The sequence below is a fragment of the Hyperolius riggenbachi genome, chromosome 9 (genome assembly GCF_040937935.1).
Source record: "Hyperolius riggenbachi isolate aHypRig1 chromosome 9, aHypRig1.pri, whole genome shotgun sequence".
Lineage (NCBI taxonomy): Eukaryota > Metazoa > Chordata > Amphibia > Anura > Hyperoliidae > Hyperolius > Hyperolius riggenbachi.
Genome location: NC_090654.1, coordinates 118,240,876 through 118,265,448, shown reverse-complemented (window position 1 = coordinate 118,265,448; position 24,573 = coordinate 118,240,876). Strand labels below are relative to the sequence as shown.

Genomic DNA, 24,573 nt, shown 5'->3' with positions numbered 1-24,573 from the left:
GCACGCATTTTTTTGTCCTCATGCAAGGCCTGAGTTGCGCCTGAAAGCGTGGCCTTCTCCTCCTGCGCCTCCTCCTGTTCCATCACGTCTGCTGCTGCTGGGTTAGCGTTGCAGCGTGGTCCCTGTTTATTGAACCACTTATCTTTATTACATTTATGACTGCATGGCGGTACAAAGCATGCTATCCGCACGCTTCTTGTCCTCATGCAAGGCCTGGGTTGTTGTGTCTCACAAAGCGTGGCCTTCTCCTCCTGCGCCTCCTCCAGTTCCATCATGTCTGCTGCTGCTGGGTTAGCGTTGCCGCGTGGTCCCTGTTTATTGAACCACTTATCTTTATTACATTTATGACTGCATGGTGGTACAAAGCATGCTATCCGCACGCTTCTTGTCCTCATGCAAGGCCTGGGTTGTTGTGTCTCAAAAAGCGTGGCCTTCTCCTCCTGCGCCTCCTCCTCCTGTTCCATCACGTGTGCTGGTGCTGGGTTAGTGTTACCGGTCCCTTTTCCTGGAACCTCTTCTCTGTATTACATTTATGACTGTATGGCGAAAAAAAGCATGTTACCTGTGCAAAGGAACATGACATTTTCCACATTTAAAAGACAGTTTTTCCTTTGAAACTTTACAATCAATTTTCTCAAAAACTATAAGCTCTTTTTCAAATATTTTTTTTTCCTCTTGTACCCACTCCCAAGGTGCACATACCCTGCTAATTTGGGGTATGTAGCATGTAAGGAAGCTTTACAAAGCACCAAAGTTCGGGTCCCCATTGACTTCCATTATGTTCGGAGTTCGGCGCGAACACCCGAACATCGCGGCGATGTTCGGCGAACGTTCGCGAACCCGAACATCTAGGTGTTCGCCCAACACTAAGATCCAGCAAACCTGGAGTTTTTGTAAAGGGAGTGTGTTATTAAAGAGAACCAGAGATAAAGCACCCTCTTGTATTTTACCTTATAAATCAGTGGGAACATGACAGTAAACACCTAATCTGCTCTTTGCTTCATTGTTATCTGTTTAATCTGACTGTTATCACCTCTGATAAGAATCCCCGACTGAGCACTCAGTCTAGCTTTGCTACCGAAAGATTATAGCTGAGTCTGTCTTCTCTGGTGTCTTTTCAAGCCCAAGCCTGCCCCCTTGTGGCTCTGCCATAATGACTCAGCTATAATTATTCCCTGCAAAGCCAGACTGAATGCTCAGTCCGGGATTCTTATCACAGCTGATAACAGACACTTTTAACAGTGGGGCTGAAACAGAGAGCATGGTAAGTGTTTTCTCTAATGTTCTTACTGATATATATGGTAAAATGCACAAGGGTGCTTCGTCTCTGGTTCCCTTTAAGTTTTTAAGTTTGCAACCCTTTCCTGAATCGTATCAGAATGTAGTAAGGGTTGAGAGAAGATCAGTGAATTAGAGTTTGAGCTACTGCAGAGTCAGTCTCTCTCTCTCATGCACACACTCTCTCTCTCGCTCTCTCGCTCTCTCTCTCGCTCTCTCACACACTACGTTTAATAAAATCAGAGTAGCCTACATTACATTAAAGAAAAAATTCTTCACAGGTACTTCACATGACTGTAATATCAAAGTCACTAATTTACTAACCTTTAAGTAGCCCCCATACGTTATGTTAAAAATGATTATGCTAATTGTATATGTTTCATAAAGAGTAAAATATTTTGTTTTCTAATAACACTCATGGATGGTAGTGTGTCTCAGGGCTCCTTTGATCACTGAAATCAGTCTCGGGCACCTGTGATAATTAGTTTGCCACATCTGCCTAATTAAAGTATAAACTACCAAAGATGGATGTTTCACATTATAAAAGTGTACCTGAGATGAAGAAAAGCATTTATACATACCTGGGGCTTTCTCCAGCTCCCTTCAAGCTGTGGGCTCCTTCACCATCACCTGGGCTGCTCCGATTCTCTGCTGACTGTCCTGGTAAACTTGTACAGTCACGCATGTGTGTTCCTGTTGCGCTCCCATGGCCTGGAGTGTTCTGCACCTGAGCAGTTCTACGGGGTGCGCACTTGGCTGGCCCACACATGTGCGACTTTACTGGGATGGCCAGTGGAGGATTGGAGCGGCCCGGGAAGATGGTGAGGGAGCTGAAGGTCTGAAGGTAAGTATAAATGCTTTTATTTACCATATTTTTCGGGCCATAAGACGCACCTAGGTTTAAAGGACAAAAACTAGGGACAAAAATAAATATGCTAAACCTAGTGCGTCCATGATGCAGGGGCGTCTTGTGGATCTTCTCCCACCAATTCCTTCCAATTAATATGTACCCCTTGTACCTTGTATGTCCCCCTGTGCCCCCCTTGTACCTGTCCCCATCACCCTCTTGTGCTTTTTTAGCCTCCTCCTCCTTCTGACATTCCACAGGTGTCTACATAACACTTTTAATGTATCCTAAGCAACTGTGTGAAAAAAAACCCTATACCCCCATAAAACAGCTGTGAAGTGCACTTCCCGCAAAGAAACACTCACAGCTGGCTGTGTGACATACTAACACACATTCCCTGCTCATGCACACTGCTAAACTGATTTTAGCCTTATGCTTCAAGACACTCTTCCATCTCAGCAGTGTAAATTAGACAAAGTCCTGCCTCAATAAGCAAACTGTTTGCCTGATTCTCCTTACAAGCGTGTCTGCAGGCAATGCAATTGACAATAAAATCCCACAGTTCTGGCAATAATGAAGAACGTCAGCCCCTCAAGCTGATTTCCAATAACGGATAATGTGCTGTGTAAAACATTGTGTCTATGTGGGCTCACACCAAGCTTCACTAAGAGTTCCGGAATCCGTTGCAAGCGCCTCTCCCACCGGCATTCAGATCTCCAGAAAACACAAACAGGCTTGCCAAATGACACACGTGGTGCGGCTTCCACTTCCTGTTTCGCATCTGCTGGGGGAATCCTGACCTGCTGACTTCCACCTCCATAGCAGGTGAGCGCCGCTTCTACCGCAGATTACTGTCCCGCCAAAAGGGCTAGCCATTTCACTTAGGTGGTGATTCGCTGGCAGTTCCCAGATGGATTTTATGATGATCCGCTACTTGCGAATCTGCCACCGGCGCTTACATCTCCCGTCTCACACAAACAGGCAAGGTAGCTGACTCACACGAAGCTTCTGTGTTTGTTCTTTTGCCGATTCACCTTAAGCGCCTCTGCCACCGGCACTCGCCGATCTCCCGCCTCACACAAACAGGCAAACCAGTTGACTTACATGTAGCATTACTGACAGTTCTGTTTGTTCTTTTGCCGATCCTCTGCAAGCGCCTCTGCCACCGGCCCGTATACAGCATCTCCCACCTCATACAAACAGGCTTGCCAGATGACACACGTACTGCGGCTTCCACTTCCTGCCTCGCGTCTGCTGGGGGAATCCTTACCTGCTGACTTCCACCTCCATAGCAGGTGAGTGGCGCTTCTACCCAGATTACTGTGCAAACTGCACTGGCCAGGCGGAGCACACTACAGGGAGTCCCTGACATAACGGGGTGGTGGACGGTCGTATCGGCGGGTGCTTGAAAGTCGGGGACTTCCTGAATTCAGTCCATAAGATGCATTGACTTTTTTCCCAACTTTTGGGGGGGAAAAAGTGCGTCTTATTGTCCGAAAAATACGGTGTTTTAAAGCATGAAATCCTTGAATGCCTTGGACTAGGTATGAAAACCTTAGATATTTCACAAAAACTTAAGCATGATCATTGTACTGCTAAATGAATTGTGGCTGACTCGGAGCACACACAGGTTTGTGTAGATAAAGGCATAATGAGGAATGTATCTGCCAGACAAATAGTTTGGATTAAGAGAGCAGCTGCTAAAATGCCATTTCAAAGCATCAAACTGGTATTTGAAGCTGCTGGTGCCTCTGGAGTCCGACGAGCATCAAGGTGCAGGATTCTCCAGAGGATTGCAGTTATGCATAAACCTTCTATTTAGCCACCCCTAACCAATGCCCCAAGCAGAAACGGCTGCAGTAGGCCCAGAACTACAAGAACGAATGCCTAATTTTCAAACAGTCTTGTTAACTGATGAGTGTTGTGCAATCCTGGATGGTCCAGATGGATGGAGTGGTGGAGTTGACGGCCATCATGTCCAAACACGGTTGCCATGTGGTGGAGTCATGTTTTGGGACTGAATCACGGGAAAGAGAGCTGGTTGGCCCCTTTAGGGTTCAAGAAGGTATGAAAAGGACATCTAAAAGTGGAGTTTTTGACTGAACACTTTCTTCCATGGTACAAAAAGAACTGTCCTTTCCGTGACAAAATCATCTTCATGCATGACAATGGACCATCTCAATCTCTGCATCATTGGCTGCTATCAGCATCACTGGCACACGGAAGGGGGTGTTCCGGGTGTCTGGAACACCCCCCCCCCCTGCACCGAGACCGGAAGTGGGGCTGCCGTATGTGTGTACGGCGGAGGGTCCGAGGGTCTGAATGGCAGCAGGGGCACCCGAGGCCTCACGCTGCGGAGGGCCTCGCTTGCTGCAGGCGGCGGGCGTACAGGCAGCTGCGGGGAGAAGACTTTCCACTTACCTTCCTCGATCCTGCCAGCTTCTATCTACATCCTGTCCCGGCTGGCGTCTGTCGTTATGGTAACAGCGCCCCCTGTGATGACGTAACCGCATGTCATCACAGGGGGAGCTCTTACCGATGCGACGCGCGCCGGGAGAGGATGACGATAGAAGCTGCGTGCAGGATGAAGACAGGTAAGTGGAAACTCTTCTCTCCCCGCTCCCCCCGCCTACCTATCTAATCTATACTGAGCATATACCTATCTAACTTATACTGGGGGACGTATACCTATCTAATCTATACTGGGGGGCATATACCTATCTAACTTATACTGGGGGACGTATACCTATCTAATCTATACTGGGGGGCATATACCTATCTAAGCTATACTGGGGGGCATATACCTATCTAAGCTATACTGGGGGGCATATACCTATCTAATCTATACTGGGGGGCATATACCTATCTAATCTATACTCGAGGCATATACCTATCTAATCTATACTGGGGGGCATATACCTATTTAATCTATACTGGGGGGCATATACCTATCTAATCTATACTGGGGGGCATATACCTATCTAATCTATACTGGGGGGCATATACCTATCTAAGTTATACTGGGGGGCATATACCTATCTAATCTATACTGGGGGCATATACCTATCTAATCTATACTGGGGGGCATATACCTATCTAATCTATAGTGGGGGGCATATACCTATCTAAGATATACTGGGGGGCATATACCTATCTAATCTATACTGGGGACATATACCTATCTAAGCTATACTGGGGGGCATATACCTATCTAAGCTATACTGGGGGGCATATACCTATCTAATCTATACTGGGGGGCATATACCTATCTAATCTATACTGGGGGGCATATACCTATCTAAGCTATACTGGGGGGCATATACCTATCTAATCTATACTGTGGGGCATATACCTATCTAATCTATACTGGGGGGCATATACCCATCTAAGCTATACTGGGGGGCATATACCCATCTAATCTATACTGGGGGGCATATACCTATCTAATCTATACTGGGCATATACTTATCTAATCTATACTGGGGGACATATACCTATCTAATCTATACTGCGGACATATACCTATCTAAGCTATACTGCGGGCATATACCTATCTAACCTATACTGGGGGCAACTATATGGGCTACCTATACTGGGGGGGACCTATAGCTGGCTACCTATACTGCGGGCACCTATACCTGTCTCCACGTTGGGGGCGCATTTTACGCCTTCACCCTGGGTGCAATTTAGCCTAGAAACTGCTAGTATTTGGCTCAACCCACTCCATGTTTTGGCCACGCCCACACGCCGCTTTCAGGAATCCCACTCTTGGAAATCCTGGATTTGCCCCTGAGCATAATAGGAGAGAAGCGTGTGGTGTGGATCCAACCTTCCCCTGACCTCAATCCTATTGAGAACCTTTGTAGCACCCTTAAAGGGAAGGTCCAAGCAAAAAAAAAAAAATGAGTTTCACTAACCTGGGGCTTCTACCAGCCCCATGTAGCCATCCTGTGCCCTTGTAGTCACTCACTGCTGCTCCAGTCCCCCGCTGGCAGCTTTCTGACCTCGGAGGTCAGGGCCGAATTGCGTACATTTTTACACATTCCCGCTAGTGCAGGAACATTAACGCATACATTTTTACGCGTTAGTGGTGCAACGCGTAAATTTTTGTTCCTGCACTAGCTGGAATGCGTAAAAATGTATGCAATGTGGCCCTGACCTCCGAGGTCAGAAAGCTGCCAGCGGGGGACTGGAGCAGCAGTGAGTGACTACAAGGGCACAGGATGGCTACATGGGGCTGGTAGAAGCCCCAGGTAAGTTAAACTCATTTTTTTTTTTTTGCTTGGACCTTCCCTTTAAGCAAAATATCTATGAGGGTGAGAGGTAGCTTACATCCAAACAGCAGCTCTGGGAGGCTATTCTGACATCCTGCAATGAAATTCAAGCAGAACATTTCCAAAAACTCACAAGTTCAATAGATGCAAGGATTGTGAAGCTGCTATCAAATATGTTATTTGACCTGTTAAGATGTTTTTGATTGAAAAGGCTTTTGATTTCAGTAAATATGACCTCCTAATGCTGCAAATTCAACTAGTGACCATTTACAGTTCTTTACAACCTATAAAATGGTTAGAAAGTCTGTGTGTAAAAAATTGAGGACAGTGCATTTTAAGTTTTATGTCTGAAAATCATACCGTTATCATTAGGAGGTTTGTTCAGTAACATTTGAATTATACTCTGTTTAATGACTCAAAAAGTATGCGGATTACCACTTTCGTCGACCTATTGAAGAAAATCGGAGAAAAATACGGTGTGAATGTACTGATATGACCCAGACCTGACAAACTTTTGTAACTAACCACAATTGGAGAACCTCTTGGTAAGTTTTAGAGCAGTAGGAGACAGGCCTTGGAGGTGGCAGCTCCAAGGTTTTGGCTGCGCTCACATATGGTGTTAGATGCTGGTTCTGGGGCCCCGGGCAGTGAGAGTTCCCGGGGCCCCAGGCTGGCTCATGCACCATTGTTTTTAAAACTTTTGTAACTAGGGAGCAGACATTTCAATTGAAAAAAAAGCCCAGTCAGGTTTGCTGGATCACTAATCTTGCATGTCAACCATGACATGTAGGTGAGTGAGTCAGACATGTTTGATCACACTTCCATCGCTGTGAGCGTTTTGCCTACTGGCTTACTGAACAGGCAGAGCCGAGATTCGAACCCAGGTTTGTGTCAGAGGCAGAGCCCTTAACCATTACACAGCCATTCTATGGGCCTGTTTAGTACTGCATTGTAACAGATCACATTATTCCACTACATGTGTTATGTAACGCACCACTGTGAACCTAGCCTAAAACTCTCCTTGTGTATGGTAAAGTGCAACAGAAATTAGTATCTCCTTAATCATCTAGTCTCCAGTTGTTTCCTCACTGTGACAGTCTTTCTTGTATTGTGTATCCTCAAAGTGGCCAACCCATCCGCCCAGTGCACAAGATGACTAGCCTGTTACACTGCCCAGTGTAATGTATGAATGTCTAGATCCAGCGTACAAGGGTGCTCAGAAATTTGGGCGCCCAAAAAAGCAGTTAGTAGACTATCTGTAAATTGACCAATATTCTACAGTTAAAGTAGGAAAAAAACAATAGTAAAATATCGGTAATAAATACGGATGTTTTACTACAACTAAACATAACCTTATTCTCACACTGAACCCTCTCGTTACCGATTTCTAACCTTAACCAAGCCCCATAGCTAACTATAACCCTCCACGGCTAACTTTAACCTCCTGAGGTAACCTTTAACTCCCACCATTGTCAATGCAGTTAAAAAACATTTATTTTTGAAATGGTTATTTATTGGGCACCTCTGGAGCCTACATTTTTACCCTTTAACGATATGTCAATGGGTGCCTATGGTAACTGTCCCCTTACAAGTCATATTTATGTATTTGTCTCTTAATCTGAAAAAGCCATATGACTTCATCTGTATTGCAGCGGATTATGGGGGCTCAGGAATGGGATATCTGGAGCACATTCTTGTAATGGAGGAAGTCTCTCGGGTGTCAGCGGCTATTGGTCTTAGTTATGGTGACCATTCCAACCTGTGTGTCAACCAACTGGTGAGAAACGGGAACGAAGCACAGAAAGAAAAATATCTTCCTAAGGTATGTTGTGTGAGGTCACCAGCCACTAACAGTTCCCTCTGTAACTCCCACTAGCTGACTGCACTAAACATGGAAATATCCCTTAAAGGGATACTGTAGGGGGGTCGGGGGAAAATGAGTTGAACTTACCCAGGGCTTCTAATGGTCCCCCGCAGACATCCTGTGCCTGCGCAGCCACTCACTGGTGCTCCGGCCCTGCCTCCGGTTCACTTCTGGAATTTCCGACTTTAAAGTCGGAAAACCACTGTGCCTGCACGGCTGTGTCCTCGCTCCCGTTGACATCACCAGAGGCATACTGTGCAGCCGCAGACAGTACTGGGCCTGCGCAGAATGCTCCTGGTGACGTCAGCGAAAGCGAGGACACGGCCGTGCAGGCGCAGTGGTTTTCCGACTTTAAAGTCGGAAATTCCAGAAGCGAACCGGAGGCGGGGCCAGAGCATCGGTGAGTGGCTGCGCAGGCACAGGACATCTGCGGGGGACCATTAGATGCCCTGGGTAAGTTCAACTCATTTTCCCCCGACCCCCTACAGTATCCCTTTAATTGCACATGCTAATTACCGGTATTCAGAGCTGGGCAGAAATATGTAATAGTACTTGTAAATACGTATTTTTATAACTGCAGATTGTATTATTATACAGTATCAACAGAGTTAGAATAATATGAAAGTTCAAAATACAGCACAGAACGTGGAGCATTTTTTTTCCCGGTAATTTGCATGTTTATTCGTATTGCATTAAAGTGAAACTCCAGCTAAAATGTAATTTCTATTATATCCCAGTAATGTAGTCACAGAGAGTGAAGTGAAATCCATCCAGTGGTGACAGGCAGCATTAAAACATTCCACTTTGAAACGTCGGAAGGTCTGTTGCTGTCGTTCCATTTTCAGAACATTTCCTTCACTTCCTGACCTGGTGACGGGGCCATTGTGTGAGGAAGTGAGAGTCCACACATTTCTGCAGTAGACACCAACTGCAACAAAAATCACTAAAAAATTCCAGTCCAGGGAGGGCTGACAGAGAGGCACAGACATGATGGGTGGGGCGAGCGGCGAGAAGAAAGCTATCAGCCGTCTCTTGAGAAAGTTGATTTGCCTGGCGGATGGCTTGCCGGTCGGAGGCCACTGCACACACACTGGATTATCGACTGAGGCGTCATTATCAGCCACATCAGCTGATTTTAATCTAGCTTGTGTACAGGGCTTAAGACAGCCATTCTATCCATTCTTCCATTCTTTCCACTGGAAAAATTAAAAAAAGAATACAAATTTTGGTTTTAAATGAAAATTGTATTGTTGGCAGTGGTGGTTCCAGCTTCAAATTTTGGGGGGAGCACCATGGCTGGTTGGCTGGGCGCATTTGAGTGTTCAAAATGGATGATTGTATGGTGAGTTGTAGATATTTTTTGTCTAACTCAGGTGAAAAAATTAAGGCTAGGAACCAAATGTAAACATATCACAAACAGAACTCTGAGGCATTTGAGCAGAGCAGATTGTCCAAATGATGGTGCTATTATGGAAGAAAAGTTGCCTACAGATGTACTTGGCTAGTTGGCAGGCATGCTTTAATCCTTACTTGCCAGCAAGCTGCTCCTGTGTAGACAGATAACAGACAAATCATTCCAGCCCCCAGCCTGTGTTTGACAACTCTACAAGCAAGGGGAGGGGGAAGAGGCAGGAGGGAGAGAAATGCTGTGTGTGTAATTCCTTATCATAGTAGCTAAGAATTTCTGCAGACTAGAGCTTTACAGACAGAAAGTTTTGAATCCGGATAATACCATTTATTGGTTAATTACAAAGAAAAGCCGTAAGCTTTCAACTAGTAAGCCTTCTTCAGACTCTATATTGCTGTTGATTGGCAATGTTAGAACATGCAACCAGAAGGAGGTAGAGAAATATTTTTTTAAATATACCGTATATACTCGGATACAAGTCGACCTCATATATAAGTTGACCCCAATATTTGACCCTCTTAAAGAGGAATTAATTACTCAAATATAAGTCTGTGCAGCAAAGTTAAGGGCTGTGTGGCCCCCTGGCTGTGTGGCCCCTCTAGTAGTGTGTCCTCTGTGTCCCAGTGACTGTGTGGCTTCTGTGTCCCCATGGCTGTGTGGCCCCTCTAGTCTGTGTCCCACTGGCTGTGTGGCTTCTGTGTCCCCATGGCTGTGTGGCTTCTGCTGTGTGGCCCCTGTTTCCCCTGGCTGTGTGGCCTCTGTGTCCCCCTGGCTATGTGGCTCATGTTGGATGGCCCCTGTATCCTGCTGGCTGTGTGGCTCCTGCTGTGAGGCCCCTGTGCCCCCCTGCCTGTGCAGTCACTTGTGGGGAATAGCTATCCCCTGTCTCCCCTTTCCAGCAGTGTAAGCAGACAGCTTGCTAAAAAGCCCCCCTCCCTCCCACCACCATGCAAAGAGGCCTCTTCTCTCTACCTCTCCCCCTCTGTGTGATCACTGAAGCCAACCATCACTCACTGAGCTATCCCGGCGCGCAAAGCAGACAGTTTACTGAAAATCCCCCTCCCTCCCACCACCATGCAAAGGAGCCTCTTGTCTCTATCTCTCCCCCTGTGTAATCGCTAAAGTGGAAGTTTCTCACTCACTAATCCATCCGAGCGCAGCTCTCTTCTCCCTGTATTCACGCTGGCTGGGCTGTATGCATAAGCTACAGCTCCCAATGTCATGTGATACATGAAGTCACATGACATCGGGAGCCTTAGCTGTGAGTTAATGCACACACAGCCCAGCCAGCGTGAATACAGGGAGAAGAGAGCTGCGCTCGGATGGATTAGTGAGTGAGAAGCTTCCACTTAAGCGATTACACAGGGGGGAGAGATAGAGACAAGAGGCTCCTTTGCATGGTGGTGGGAGGGAGGGGGATTTTTAGTAAACTGTCTGCTTTGCATTACAGGAAAGGGGAGAGAAAGAGGTGCCTCCCCATTCCTGGCTATAAGTGGGGAAATTTTGGACTATCTCGAGTATAAGACGACCCCCCCACTTTTATACTTTGAGTCAGTCCAAAATTTCTCGACTTATAGCCGAGTATATACGGTAAGTGTCATCCAAATACATTAATTACAAGGGATCTCCCAAGGATTGTGAGGTATTTATGGCAAATAGATATGACCCATGGTTTACAAGGGGGGGGGGGCAGCATTTGTAGTGCCGCCACTTGTTGTTGGATAAATGTATACCTTATGATAATAGAACGTGCCTGGAAGCCAAGGAACCCCTTTTCCATAGTATAATGGACATCCTTTTGGATCATTGTTGTTTAGTCAATCTCACCACTTCTTCCACTCATATGCGGTGCAGTTTCCATTATTTTCTGCTTTCTCAGTCATCTCTATAATATATTACTTTCTGGTAAATGTGTCCATAGTTGAGTCACTCATTGATTGATTGATTATTCACTCACTCATGCTTTGTCCACAGCTAATCAGTGGAGAACACATAGGAGCCCTGGCCATGAGTGAGGCCAATTCTGGCTCTGATGTGGTATCCATGACTCTGAAGGCAGAGAAAAAAGGTGGGTATGATGGAAGGCAGTTTTTAGTGCTCCCTGAAAACTCCTTGAAGGTTTCCATTAACCACCCTGGCGTTCGATTAATTGCGGGCATGCGGCCGCGGGTGTTTTTTTTTTTGTTTTTGTTTTTTTGTTTTTTTTTTAAATATGTTTCTACGTTGGTGTAGCTGACACTAGGCTAGCTACACTTTCCCCCTTAAGTCCCCCGGGACACTGTCCCCCTCCCTCCGCCAGCGATATTTACCTGGCCGCGATCCCACGATGGCCGAGACTTCCGCCATAGCTTCAGGCGTTGCTATGGCGACGAAAGGGCATGACATTTGACGTCATGCGCAGTTATGATCACCACCATAGCGACCCCTGGAGGCTATGGAGAGGCGCAGGCTCCGGGGGGGGGGGGGGATATGTATAAAACAGCGCGATCGGGGGGATCAGAGCGTGCCGGCAGCGATTGGAGGAGTGATGTAGCTAGCCAAATGCTAGCTACACCCCCTCTGAAAATTTGGTGTAAAAAGACCCTCCAGGGGCTGAGAAATCCACCGCGGTGGTAATGGACGAGCTGAGCTCGCCATTACCGCTAACGTTGTTAAGGTTGCAATACTTTAGATATATTAATGCAGTTTGAAAGAAAATATCATATTTAATCTATCCACCGCCTTAACAAAGCCAATTTACGATCGTATCTATGAAAAATCCACCATGCTGATTGACCATTTCTTTAACCACTTCAGGACGAGAGCAATTATCACATACCAGCACTGCTCCCATTCATTCGCCAATAACTGTATTACTCCTTATCACAACTAAATTATCTATATATTGGGTTTTTTGTAGGACAAATTAGGCTTTTAGTGTGTGAAATTTTTTTTAAGTAAATACCTTATTTTCTATGCATTTTAACTACCTAACGACCGCGTCACGCCAATGGGTGTGAATGCAGCGGCAGCCCCAGTACCGCCTAACGCCAATTGGTGTCAAGTCCTGGGGTTCTAATTTGCATGCGATCGTGCGCAGGTTTTTTTTTCATTTAAAATGCAAACATAAATATTTATTAAAAAAATGAATAAATAAACAACTGGGGGGCGATCAGACCCCACCAACAGAGAGCTCTGGTGGGGGGAAAAGGGGGGGGGGGAATCACTCATGTACGGTGTTGTGCGGCCCTGCAGCTGCGCCTTAAAGCTGCAGTGGCCATTTTAGAAAAAAATTGTTTGGTCTTTAGGGGGGTTTACCACTGTGGTCCTCAAGTGGTTAAAGTGAAATTAAGGTAAAAAATAGAATAGAAAAAAATACTATTTTTCCATTTACATCCATTATAGCTTTTTACAGTGATATGTATAAGTTAAACCCACACATTTTATTTGCTTATCAGTCCTGATTATTACAACATTTAGATTATGTTCCTTGCACAATGTATGGTGGTGACAATATTGTGATATTGTATTTGGAAATAAAGTGCCTTTTTTTACTTTTTTTTGTGTTTTTTGATTTCTCATTGTACACCATCAATGATTATGTGACCTTATTTGCAAAAATAACAGTAATCTACCCTCATGGTTTACATATTTAACTACTTGATGCACGTCGTACAGTACATTCATGGCCCTGCAAAGTTCACAAGATACACCAGGGCCATGAATGCAAGTCTGCAGCGGCGTGCAGCCGACACTCGCTCCGTTCGCCTGCGCGTGCACCGCCATTACCGCCGCTTAGTGGGGAGGTTAATGAATGGGACCGCAATTCCCAGTCAGAAATCTAAGTCCCCGATTCAATGAATACCGGCCTCTACATGATGCCAGCATTCATTGTATCTTCCTGTTGTCAAACTGCCACGCATTACTTCCGATTCACGTGCTTACGTACATGAATCGGAAATAATGACTGAGGACATCTTGTGGCCAAATAGTAAATTCACCAAAATTCATTTTTATTTAATAAAAATCGCCACACTGACTTTTATAATTAACTATTCCCCCACCCTACCCACACGCTCCCATAGTACCCAAACTTTATTTTTTGATATAGGGGGGGGGGGGGGAATGTACAAAAAAAAATATATATAAGTAGTCACTTTAGGGACTAAACTTTTTTAAAATTTATGTCAAGGTGGTATATTACTAATTAATTTGTAATTTGTGGGCTTGTAATTAGTGATGGACGCAAAACTGAAAAAATGCACCATTAATTCCAAATAAAATATTGGTGCCATACATTGTACTAGGGAAATTTTTTTAAACGTTGCAATAACCGGGACAAACAGGCAAATAAAATGTGTGGCTTTTAACCATAGTAGAACGTTTTATTTTAACATTATAATGGCCAAAAACTGAGAAATAATGCATTTTTTCAATTTTTTTTATTATTAATGTAAAAATGCATTTAGGATAACATAATTCTTAGCATACTGTTCCTCCCAAAGAAAGCCTAATTGGTGGCGAGAAAAAACAAGATATAGATCATTACACTGTGATTAGTAGATTAAGTTATTGAAAGAAAGGGAGGAGCGCTGACAGGTGAAAATTGCTCTTGTCCACAAGGGAAAAAAACCCTCAGTGGTCAAGTGGTTAAAAAGCCAAGTTCCTAAGGTAACGATTCATGTTTTTTCTCTTATATTCTGTCACTTTGTTTGCGTCTTTTATTTTGGTACAGAATATGCAAAAATGTAATTGCTTTTGATTCAGTTTGTGACTAAAAAGAATACACAAGACATGGGCCTCAAACCTAAAACTTTCTAAACTCCATTCTACAACTTATCAGGGTTAAAATGTTACCACATATGTCTCTTGTAGTTTTGCTAAGACTTTCCCAAAGTTGATCATAATTTTGAAAATTACTTTTTTTTATGTTGGATTGAGCTTGTCCCTACCCATTTTTTATGTGAAGTGTTCAAGCTTTAAGACACACCAAAATGTATTCTACAACTCGTCGCGATTAAAATGATACCACATGTGCCTCATTTAGTAACAAACTGGTGGTGCAGTCTCCACAACTACACTGGACGTATATATCCGTCCAGTTAGGCCTAAGTGGTTAAGGAAACAATTAGGCCCAAAAACGATTAGGCCCACCAGCTTGTTTGTTTGCATACAATACGATAAGAATAATCTGATTAAAATACAATTGTCCACTAAAAGTTGTACTGTTAATGGGCAACTTAAAGTATATCTGAGCTGGGGGGTGAAATTAGATTTACCTGGGGCTAGCACAGTTCACTAACAAGACTTAAACTGCATTTGCGCAGAACGTTCCGGGCCATAGGAGCGCAATTGAGAGAGGCGCACGGAAGGTCCTGCGCATGTGCAGTGCAGTGAGGGACCTGATAGACTATGGGCTGGAAGCAGCTCCATGTAAGTAAATCTAATCTCCCCCCTACCCCACTTCAGATTTTTTAAAATAAATTTGAAGCTAAAATCTACTAAAAGTGTATTTGCAGTGTGTTGCATGAATAGATCCCTCTGTGATCAGATTTTGATCAGGAAAGGATCTACGGTATTTTTTGGGCATGTCAAATAGACACTTACCAATGTATGGCCACCTTCAGCTTTGTAGGTACCATTGTCCTATAATGAGACTGTGTGTTGGTGCTCCTATGAGGCTCAGCCATCAAACCTTGTGACCCTTCCATTGCCTGAGTATATTCTCATTATTGCTGCATTGATTCCCCTAGATGTTCTTCTCTTCACTTTTCTTTTAGTGAATTGGTGAAAAGAAGCCTGACTTTTTTTACAAGATGATTTAAAGGACAACTTAAGTGAGGTGAATATAGAGGCTGCCTTGTTAATTTTTATTCCAAGCATCACCCAGGCCTGGCTGCAGGGCTGGGCCGAGTCAGAGGCAATAGAGGCTCCAGCCTCGGCCCAGTGTAGGAGGAGGAGCACAACTCACTCGGCTATCATTCCCATATTGTGTTTGAAGCAAAGAGAAAAAGGAAATGGGGATAAATGCCAGTGACTGCAAGCCAGATAACTAGAGATTAAGGAGTTGTGGGGGTTCGGGGCCCTGGGGCGCCTCTTACTCTAATAGCAATCAGTGTGTGACGGCTAGGGTGGGAGGGATGGAGGGGTGCACTTTGGTGTCTCAGCCTTGGGTGCTGGAGGACCTTGTCCTGGCTCTGCCTGGCTGGTCTGCATACTTTTATTCATAGACCCAGATTAGGCATGCAGCAGATCAGGTGTTTCTGACATTATTGTCAGATCTGACAAAATTAGCCTCATGCTTGTTTCTGGTGTGATTCAGATACGCCTGCAGCCAAATAGATCATCAGGACTGCCAGGCAACTGACGTTGTTTAAAAGGAAATAAATATGGCAGCCTCCATATCCCGCTCACTTCAGGTGTCCTACAACCACTCCCCATCCAGAATGAAAATGCAAAGTTTTGGATGGAGCTCCACTTTAGATGATTTTTCCCCCCCAGCCATGAGTTGCTTGAATGACATTGTAAATCAGGGCTGAGACCCAGTAGGCGCACTTTGGCAGCGCTTGCCGATCACCGGCGATCAGCAAAGCAGAATGCCTGTGAATCCCTATGGGGGTGGACCCATTAGCAGCATTGCAGTCGCAGAGCAATCGTAAAATGGTGATTGCAGCACTTTAGTAGTGACCTCAGAGCGAGCGCATCAGTGGCTTCTCATTAGCCAAATCGCAATTGCTCCAGGAAATCGCTGTATTTCTGCAATTATGGAGATTGCGGGTGCTTCGTGTTTACGGCCCTAGAATATTTATTTTACTTTTTGGTTAGTAAATACTTCTGCACTGGATTATGTCCTGTAACACATTTCATCTCTATTTCTGTATCTTCCCAGGCGATTATTACGTTCTCAATGGGAACAAGTTCTGGATTACAAATGGCCCGGATGCTGATGTTCTCATCGTCTATGGCAAGACAGACTCCAGTATTAAGCCAGCCTCACGTGGCATTAGTGCCTTCATTGTGGAAAAGGTCAGTCACACCTTCTGCAGTCTGATTACAGTATTTTACTGCTGCGTCTGTGATGAGTTTATAGTTCCACAACACCAAAGCTTGCTTATCTTAATTCTGAGCACAGAAATCGCCCAGTTCCTCCACTATCACCCTAACACAGTCTAGCAACTTGGGAGTGTCCATGATGTAGGCATGCAAAATAACTAACAAGATATGCTATTGATTACTAAATAAAATACTTGGGCTGTATGTGCTACAATACTGAGTGTAGCTATCAGACTAGAAAATAAACGTAATTTGTGCAGTCAATTTTGTAAATTGATAGCCAGCTGCAGACTGAAATGGGAAGTACATTTTTTTTCATCACATTATTATACATTTTTTGCAGCATTTTAAGGGTAAAATAAACATTTTAGATAACTGACTTTAGTAGAGAGAAGCCTCTGGATAGTCCAGAGGCTTTCCCGATCTTATGGTCCTCCGTTCCTGCACTGGGGCCCTTTGGAAATATTCAGCAATACGAGCGTGGCCGTACTGCGCAGGTGCAAAGTACAGCCTGTGTCTAAGCAGTCGCATGGAGCTGCTCATGCTCGGCTTGTTCCTCCATGCATGAGCAGCTCTGTGCTACTGAACAGCTGCAAACCCTACTGGGTCCTGCACAGTGTGGCCGTACTCATACCCGTACAAGGAGAGGAGCACGGCCCGCAAAGAATAAGAGGGCATCGGCTGATACCGGAGAGGTCTAGGAAGCTCGGAAAAGCCTCTGGAGTAGCCACATTTTTTAAATTAATTTGGATTTGCCCATTTGCAGATTCAAAGGAATTTTCTTATTTAAAATAAGTGCACTGCTTTTAACCTCAGCCGGCAGAACTCATTGTGCTGTAAATTCTTGGAATGCTTTAATGTCTCTCTGCTAGCAGAGGATATAGAAACTGAAAGCAAAAGTCCTCTGTTATTGTCTCACACTGCCCCCTAGTGATGAGAGGCCATAAATACAGATTACAGCAGTACTAATTAGTAACAATGAAATGTAATAAATAAAGAAATAAAAAAAAAGTGCTAAAATAAATTGGCCTAGAACACTTGCAAGCCTCTAAATTGGCTTCTAAAAGGTTAAACATAGAAAATGTTAGTGAAAGAGGGAGTTCACTTTTGAGTGCCTCCTACTGCCTGTGTGTAATGCCTGCCTGTCACTTTATCTCTTTCAGGGAATGCCAGGGTTTAGCACAGCTCAGAAACTTGACAAGCTGGGGATGAGAGGTTCTAATACATGTGAACTGGTGTTTGAGGACTGCAAGATTCCTGGTGAGATTATCACAGTGACGTCCTTTGCTTTGCGTTGTGTAGGAAGATGTTAAAGTGGACCTGAACTCTTGCACAGGACAGAAGGAAAATATAGAGAAAGGCACCCTGTATCTATTTAGAGAGTTTAGCCTGTCTAATTCCCTCTCATCTGTAACTAACCACCACTGTAATTTGATCTTTTCAGCTATATCCGCTCAGGAATCTCCTCTACCAGGCAGTGCTGCTAATTTGTAAACACAGGGTGTTAACCCTATGTCTGCTTCCATTAAAGCAAAAAGGAGACACACTGCAGATTTATTGCAGGATTTGTATCATCTGTAACAAAGAAATGTTTTTCTTTAAAGGCTATTATGCTGTAGTAGTGTATCACATAGGGCCCGTTTCCACTTGAGCGGTTTTCGCTCCGAATCCGCAGAGTTTCCCCGCAAGCAAATCGCGTGGGGAAACTCTGCCATCAAGAACAATGGCACCGCTGGCCGAATCGTTTGCGTTAGCGATTCGGCGGGCAATTCCATCCGAATCTGTGAGAATCCCATAGCAGTGCATGGCACAGCTGATGGTATTCGTCAGTGTATCCGCAGACCCTCACAGACGCGTGCGGCTCAAGTGGAAACGGGCCTTTAGAGCAGAGAGGAATTCTGAGTTCTGGTCTGCTGTAAAGCTGAACTGAAGCCATTCAAAGTTCAATACATATGCTGTCTGTGAAGGGCAACACAAGTGCAAGTCTTTCCACTGATAGCTGCTGCATTTATATGTGGTAATTCTGCATTATATGGCCATGTAGAAGAAAGTGTAGAGATGACTGTAGAGCTGTGTACAGATGCTAGATGCTCCTCAGGGGCGTAACAATAGACCCTGCAAGGGATGCCTCCGCAGGGGGGACCAGAAGCCACAGGGGGCCCATGGGGGGGGGAAAGTTTAAGAGACTGACAGCTAAGTGCATGGAGAAAACGTATTCTGCTCTCGCACCATTGTTATATTGACTGAATGTGTCCAACACACAGATAAGGAATCGCACACACTTTGGAATTTGTACACTGTCCCTGCTCCCTAGGGTTTGTAAAAAAACATCTGTCTCTCACTGCTGCAAAGTTCTGATGATTTGATGTACAACCTTAGAAACAAAGGAGTCACATTTTGAAAAAAAAAGTTGTAGACTTTCCCTTTTCAGCAAAAGGATTCCTAGATTCTTATCACGCAGGCTAATGACTTTATGGCCTCTGAATACTTTTACAACGCAATGGAGTGGAGATTGGTGTCTTACTGTTGCTGCTTCATTGAGAGCTTTTTGTCTCATACTGAGTCCAAGTTCTTGTAATAACAGTATCAATCAGTGACATTCTGAATGTTTTGCCAAAGTTACATTGATACTATATCTTAGGTTCATCATGTCATTGTTGTTCCTCCATATAGCATGTGCTCTCATGTAGTAAAATAATACAGCTGCGTGTGTATGTATGTACTGGGAGCAGAGCTGCGACAAGGGACTTGTCAGCTGCAAGGGGCTGGAGGAAGCCCCAGGTAAGTAGATCTGGGGGGAGCATAGATTGCCTGACATTTCCTTAAAGTCAAAGTGTTTTTATCTGCATGGGGAAAACACATAGTTCCTCATTCTTCCTGTGCAGAAAGCGAGGGGGGTGGGGGGCCCCATCCAAAGTTTCGCAGGGGGGCCCAGTGATGTCTAGTTACACCGCTGATGCTCCTCACTAGATATGGTCTGGTGGAAGTCTATCATCTGTACAGGTGTGTCCTGTCCTCTGTTATGTTTTTTTTATGTTGCTTTTTGTGTTTGTATGATTTCGATTCATTCACACTGCCTGCGACCTTTACATCTAACTGTTTTCTTCCAGAGAAGAACTTGCTTGGCCATGTTGGAAAGGGTGTCTATGTGCTGATGAGCGGTCTGGATTTTGAAAGACTGGTGCTCAGTGGAGGCCCACTTGGGTAATGTTACTAAACTGTATACAGTATTACTATGCAAAGCAAGTCAATGTAAATAGATAAATAACTGTACACTGGGAACACTTTGGTAACCATGGAAAGGGTTGAATAAAAAATATTAGTATTGTTACACTTTGCTCCGTGTTTGTGTTATACATTCAGTCATAATTCATAGTCGAGGCCTGGGGAGAATTGAACCCACCGTGAGGCTCGGTTCACATTACAATGCAAAGCAAATATTTTATTGTCCGTTTTGCCAGATCACAAAAACTGACAGTTGACAGATCCGCTTACACTTGTCAGTCCACAATGGATCCATCGGTAACTGCAGTGGAAAATCCGACCTGCCCATTTTTTTACGGACAGTGAATGCGTTTCCCACAGATGACTATGGTGGAAATGCGTCTGCTTCAGACCCCAACCAGACACAATGCACCATCGCAGAGGACACTGCACTGTCCGCTCTGGTTGGCCATTAGCAATCCGGTTCAATGTAAAGCAAGCCTTTTGGAAAGGAAGGAACATACTTACCACCAGTGGTGGGAACACTGCAGGCAGATGCCCTGATCTTTTTTATTTTTTTTATTGTAAAGTAGATTTTTACTAATAATAAAAGTAAGAAGCAAATACAAAGAAAAAAGCTTTTACCTAACAAGTAGTGCATGAAGTTAGGTAGGCACGTAAGCACAGCGAGGCATGCTTAAAGAGAATCTGTATTGTTAAAATCGCACAAAAGTAAACATACCAGTGCGTTAGGGGACATCTCCTATTACCCTCTGTCACAATTTTGCCGCTCCTCGCCGCATTAAAAGTGGTTAAAAACAGTTTTAAAAAGTTTGTTTATAAACAAACAAAATGGCCACCAAAACAGGAAGTAGGTTGATGTACAGTATGTCCACACATAGAAAATACATTCATACACAAGCAGGCTGTATACACCCTTCCTTTTGAATCTCAAGAGATCATTTGTGTGTTTCTTTCCCCCTGCAGCTATTTTCCACTGAAGTGTCAGGCTGTTTCTTCCTGCAGAGTGCAGACAGCTCTGCCTGTAGGTAATTCCTCAGTGTGTGAAAGCCCAGCCAGCTCAGAGGAGGATTTATCCAGCTTGTAAAAGATAAGAGAGAAGAGAGAAGCTGCCCTAATCTTAAATAATACACAGGCAGTGTGCAGAGAGGGGCCTGGAGGGGGGAGATGCATCACAGAACCACAACACTGAAGAACTTGGCAGCCTTCCAGACACAGGCTGACAAGTCTGACAAGAGAGAGATAAGTTGATTTATTACAGAGATGGTGATAGTAGAATGTGCTGCAGTAAGCCAGAACACATTAGAATAGCTTTTGGAACTTGTAGGATGATAAAAAACAGGATGCAATTTTTGTTACGGAATCTCTTTAAAGAGAACCTGAGCTGAAAATAAGAAGTCAAAATAACCATACACAGGTCATACTTACCACCTGTGTAGTCTACTACTCAATCTTTCTCCTCTCCTGCATCCCATTTGATCCACTGTGATCAATGGAATTCTCAGTCTTCCATTTTACAAAAGGCCATTACCCCCTAACAGCTTCCTGGTCGGCACACTGTTCAACTGTAATATCACCCACTTGAGCCATAGGGAAACATGGACATTACCTTGCACATTCAGTTGTAATTGACAGCTGCTGATATATACTGTAACTGACAGCAACTGGTACATTTCAGTTCTGACAAAATATTGTCAGAACTGGAAGGGATCCCTGTAAGTAGAAAATGCCTTTGAGAGGAACTGATGGTGAAATTAGTATGTAATATTAATTTGCAGCTACGTCATGTGTTTATTTTAAATAATTTTCCTCGCTTCAGGTTCCCTTTAACATTGTGCACAGCCTACAGGAATTTTCCTTCTTCAGATTCTTTGAAAAGAGACCAAAAGATCAATGTAATTTGATGTTTAAGCAATCTGTTGTTGGATTCTTGCACAATCACTTACTGTACATTTTTTGAATATAGGTAACTTCTAAAAGCCAGGCCTTGATTGTGGGAGTTATAGTGGACTTCCAGAATTGGGGAAAACCTGGCTGCCACTAGTATGTGCTTGAGTTAGGTTTTTTTTTCAAAGTCATAGGGTTAGTTCACATTGAAAATCGCTAAGCGTAATTGTAAATGCTTATTGCTTTATGTAGAGATTTGCAGTAGCAGTTCTCGGCATGAGCCTAGTGATTTTCAATTTGTGCCCAGCGATTTTCGGCATTTGGCCATTGTGAAGTTCTTGTGGCAAAGGGTGCACACTTTGACCTGTAAGCGAACAGCTTTTTGCAAAAACTAACTTGAAAATTATTCTGTTCAGCGATTTTTCAAAGCGGTTTTACAGTCTTCCTATTCTTTATATTAAGGTTTAATCGCCTCCAAAAGGCTGCAAGACCTGCATTTGTGTTTGAGAGAAAAATCACATTCCTCTGGTATGACCTAGCGCATACAAACGCATTAGCCAAGCACTTTTCAAAAAAAAAATGCTAGCGCTTTTGAATTGTCTCTAAAGCACTCTTGGTATAAACCAGCCCATAGGTAGCATGAGGAAATGGGAATTTAAAGATTGATAAATGTATGCTCTGAGAGAAACGTGACCTTTCTTAAAATAGGAATGCCTTGTCCCACAACTCCTGGGCGAGTTCTCTCCCCAGCACCGCCTGCCATTTGTTCTCATACTGTAAGCAGGTTTTGTATCACAGAGAGTAATGTCTCGTAGAGAAATCTGCTGTGTATGGGGTGATGGTGATGTTCTACTACATTTGGGGCTTGATTCACTAACCGGCGCTAAGCCAGGTAGTGTGCCCTAATACTTAGTGTGCGCAAACCACGGCGTTAGGTGGTTTGCGCCCACACATTGGATACAGCCCAGCTCACTGCGCGTGCAGCGTGGGTGCGCCTATATTAGTGCACCCGCTGCCCCTTAAACGATAATAGCGCATCGGGTGACCCTGAAACGGCGCATTAATGCGCCGCTTCGGGGCACCCGATGTGCCGTTATCGTCGCTTAAGGGGCAGCGGGTGTGATCGTCGCACCACGCACTAATATAGGCGCATCCGCGCTGTGCGCGCAGTGAGCGGTGCTGCGCGCAAAGTAGCTTTGCGCACACTAGGGACAAAAAACGGCTTTTCACACCGGCGCTAACACTTAGCGCCGGTCAGTTGATCAAGCCCTTGGTCTCTAAATACTGAAGTTTTTGAGGAAATCTGCCCTCTTCTATTGCACCAAGAGCCTGTGATGATCCGCTCAGCTGGCTGCACAGGCAGACAGCTGTTTGTCCATTCCTCTAGTCTGTGGGCTGCAGGTCTCTGGAACAGAGACCTGTCTTTCCATTGCAAGTTTCTGGTCTGTTCTCTTGCTGGGGAATTTGCATACATTCGTTATGCAAATCCCCTACCTGCCTTCTTTGATGACTGGCACTATAAGAGCTTTATGTTTCCCAGAAGGCTTTGCTGGTCATTTCCCTTCCATGGTCTGTTCCTGATGGACACTGCTGGGGTGTCAGCCATTGCTATCTAGTATAGTTAATTCCTGGGGGTTGCTTTAGGCTCCCCTTCTAGCCCAGTCAGGTTGTATTATCTGTATTGCCTGTTCTGTCTTGTCTTGCCTGTTGCCATTGTCCTGTCCCAAAGGTGGTCGACAGGAAATGGTTCTGATCTCTGTTCTTGGAGTATAGCTGGTGCAGCGGTTGCTACCAGCTATCTCTTCTGTTCTGTCTCCTGGGATCGCGCTAGCTACTTTTCGCTACTGCTGGGGATCCTTCTGTTCTGTCTTCTGGGATCGCGCTAGCTACTTTTCGCTAGCGCTGGGGATCCTTCTGTTCTGTCTTCTGGGATCGCGCTAGCCACTTTTCGCTAGCGCTGGGGATCCTTCTGTTCTGCTACTCTGTACCTGGATCGCGCTAGCCACTTTTCGCTAGTGCTGTGGATCCTATCTCTCGCTTGTCCCTGTTTTCGTGTGTCTGTCTTGTCTGCTACGCTTGCTGGAGGCTCGGTGAGGTAACCGTTAAGCAAGCGCTCGCGTCCTTTGTTTCATGTTTGTCTGTTAATGGTTAGTTAGGCGTGCTTGTCTCTATTGTGCTTAAAACGTGGAGACCGCGCATAACCGCGTGCACTGTTGCGAATGAGTGCGGTGTTCACGGTTAGCTAGCGTTTGTTATTTTCCGTATCTCCTCATTGTATTATTTGCTGTGCCTTTGCTAACCTCGTGTTCTGTCCTGATCTGCCTTGTGTCACGTCTGGCGATCGCACCTCTCGTGATCGTGTTCCTATTTAATATTTGCTGTTGTGTGTGCGCGGTCGCGGGGTGGCGACTGGATTGGCGCACACACATACAACCTGTCCCTTTGCTCGTTCTCATTCGCAATCGCCTCTCTTGCGATTGCGTTCTGCGCTTCGTACAATTCCTGTCTGGCATTTGTGGAGGTACAGAGGATTTGTTCCTCTGCACTCCTCAGCGCCATCTGCCGACAGGAATTTCCCTCTACAGGTGCGTAGTACCTTTTGCTGGGTGCCTGCAAATATATGCTTGTGGAGGATTTCCGCCGTGTCAGCGCACGCGTTGTGCGCTGATCACGGAGAAAGTTCCACAATCGTTACTGAGCCAATAGCAAGACATTCTTTGATAGAAGATCTACTTTTCTGCACCCTTAGAGTGAAAGC

The 24,573-nt window shown here is 44.8% G+C and overlaps 1 protein-coding gene across 2 annotated transcripts in view; it reads left to right on the top strand.

Moving 5' to 3' along the window:
- The window catches only part of LOC137531719 (isovaleryl-CoA dehydrogenase, mitochondrial-like), a 71,398-nt gene that overhangs the window by 28,498 nt on the left and 18,327 nt on the right, over positions 1-24,573 (top strand). Inside the window, exons 4-8 of one of the 2 annotated variants that reach the window (XM_068251674.1) lie at positions 8,052-8,221; positions 11,646-11,739; positions 16,540-16,676; positions 17,867-17,963; positions 19,814-19,907. In XM_068251674.1, the coding sequence (XP_068107775.1) occupies positions 8,052-8,221; positions 11,646-11,739; positions 16,540-16,676; positions 17,867-17,963; positions 19,814-19,907 (592 nt within the window). The remainder of the gene's footprint in view (positions 1-8,051; positions 8,222-11,645; positions 11,740-16,539; positions 16,677-17,866; positions 17,964-19,813; positions 19,908-24,573) is intronic. The other variant, XM_068251676.1, reaches the window with a different exon arrangement.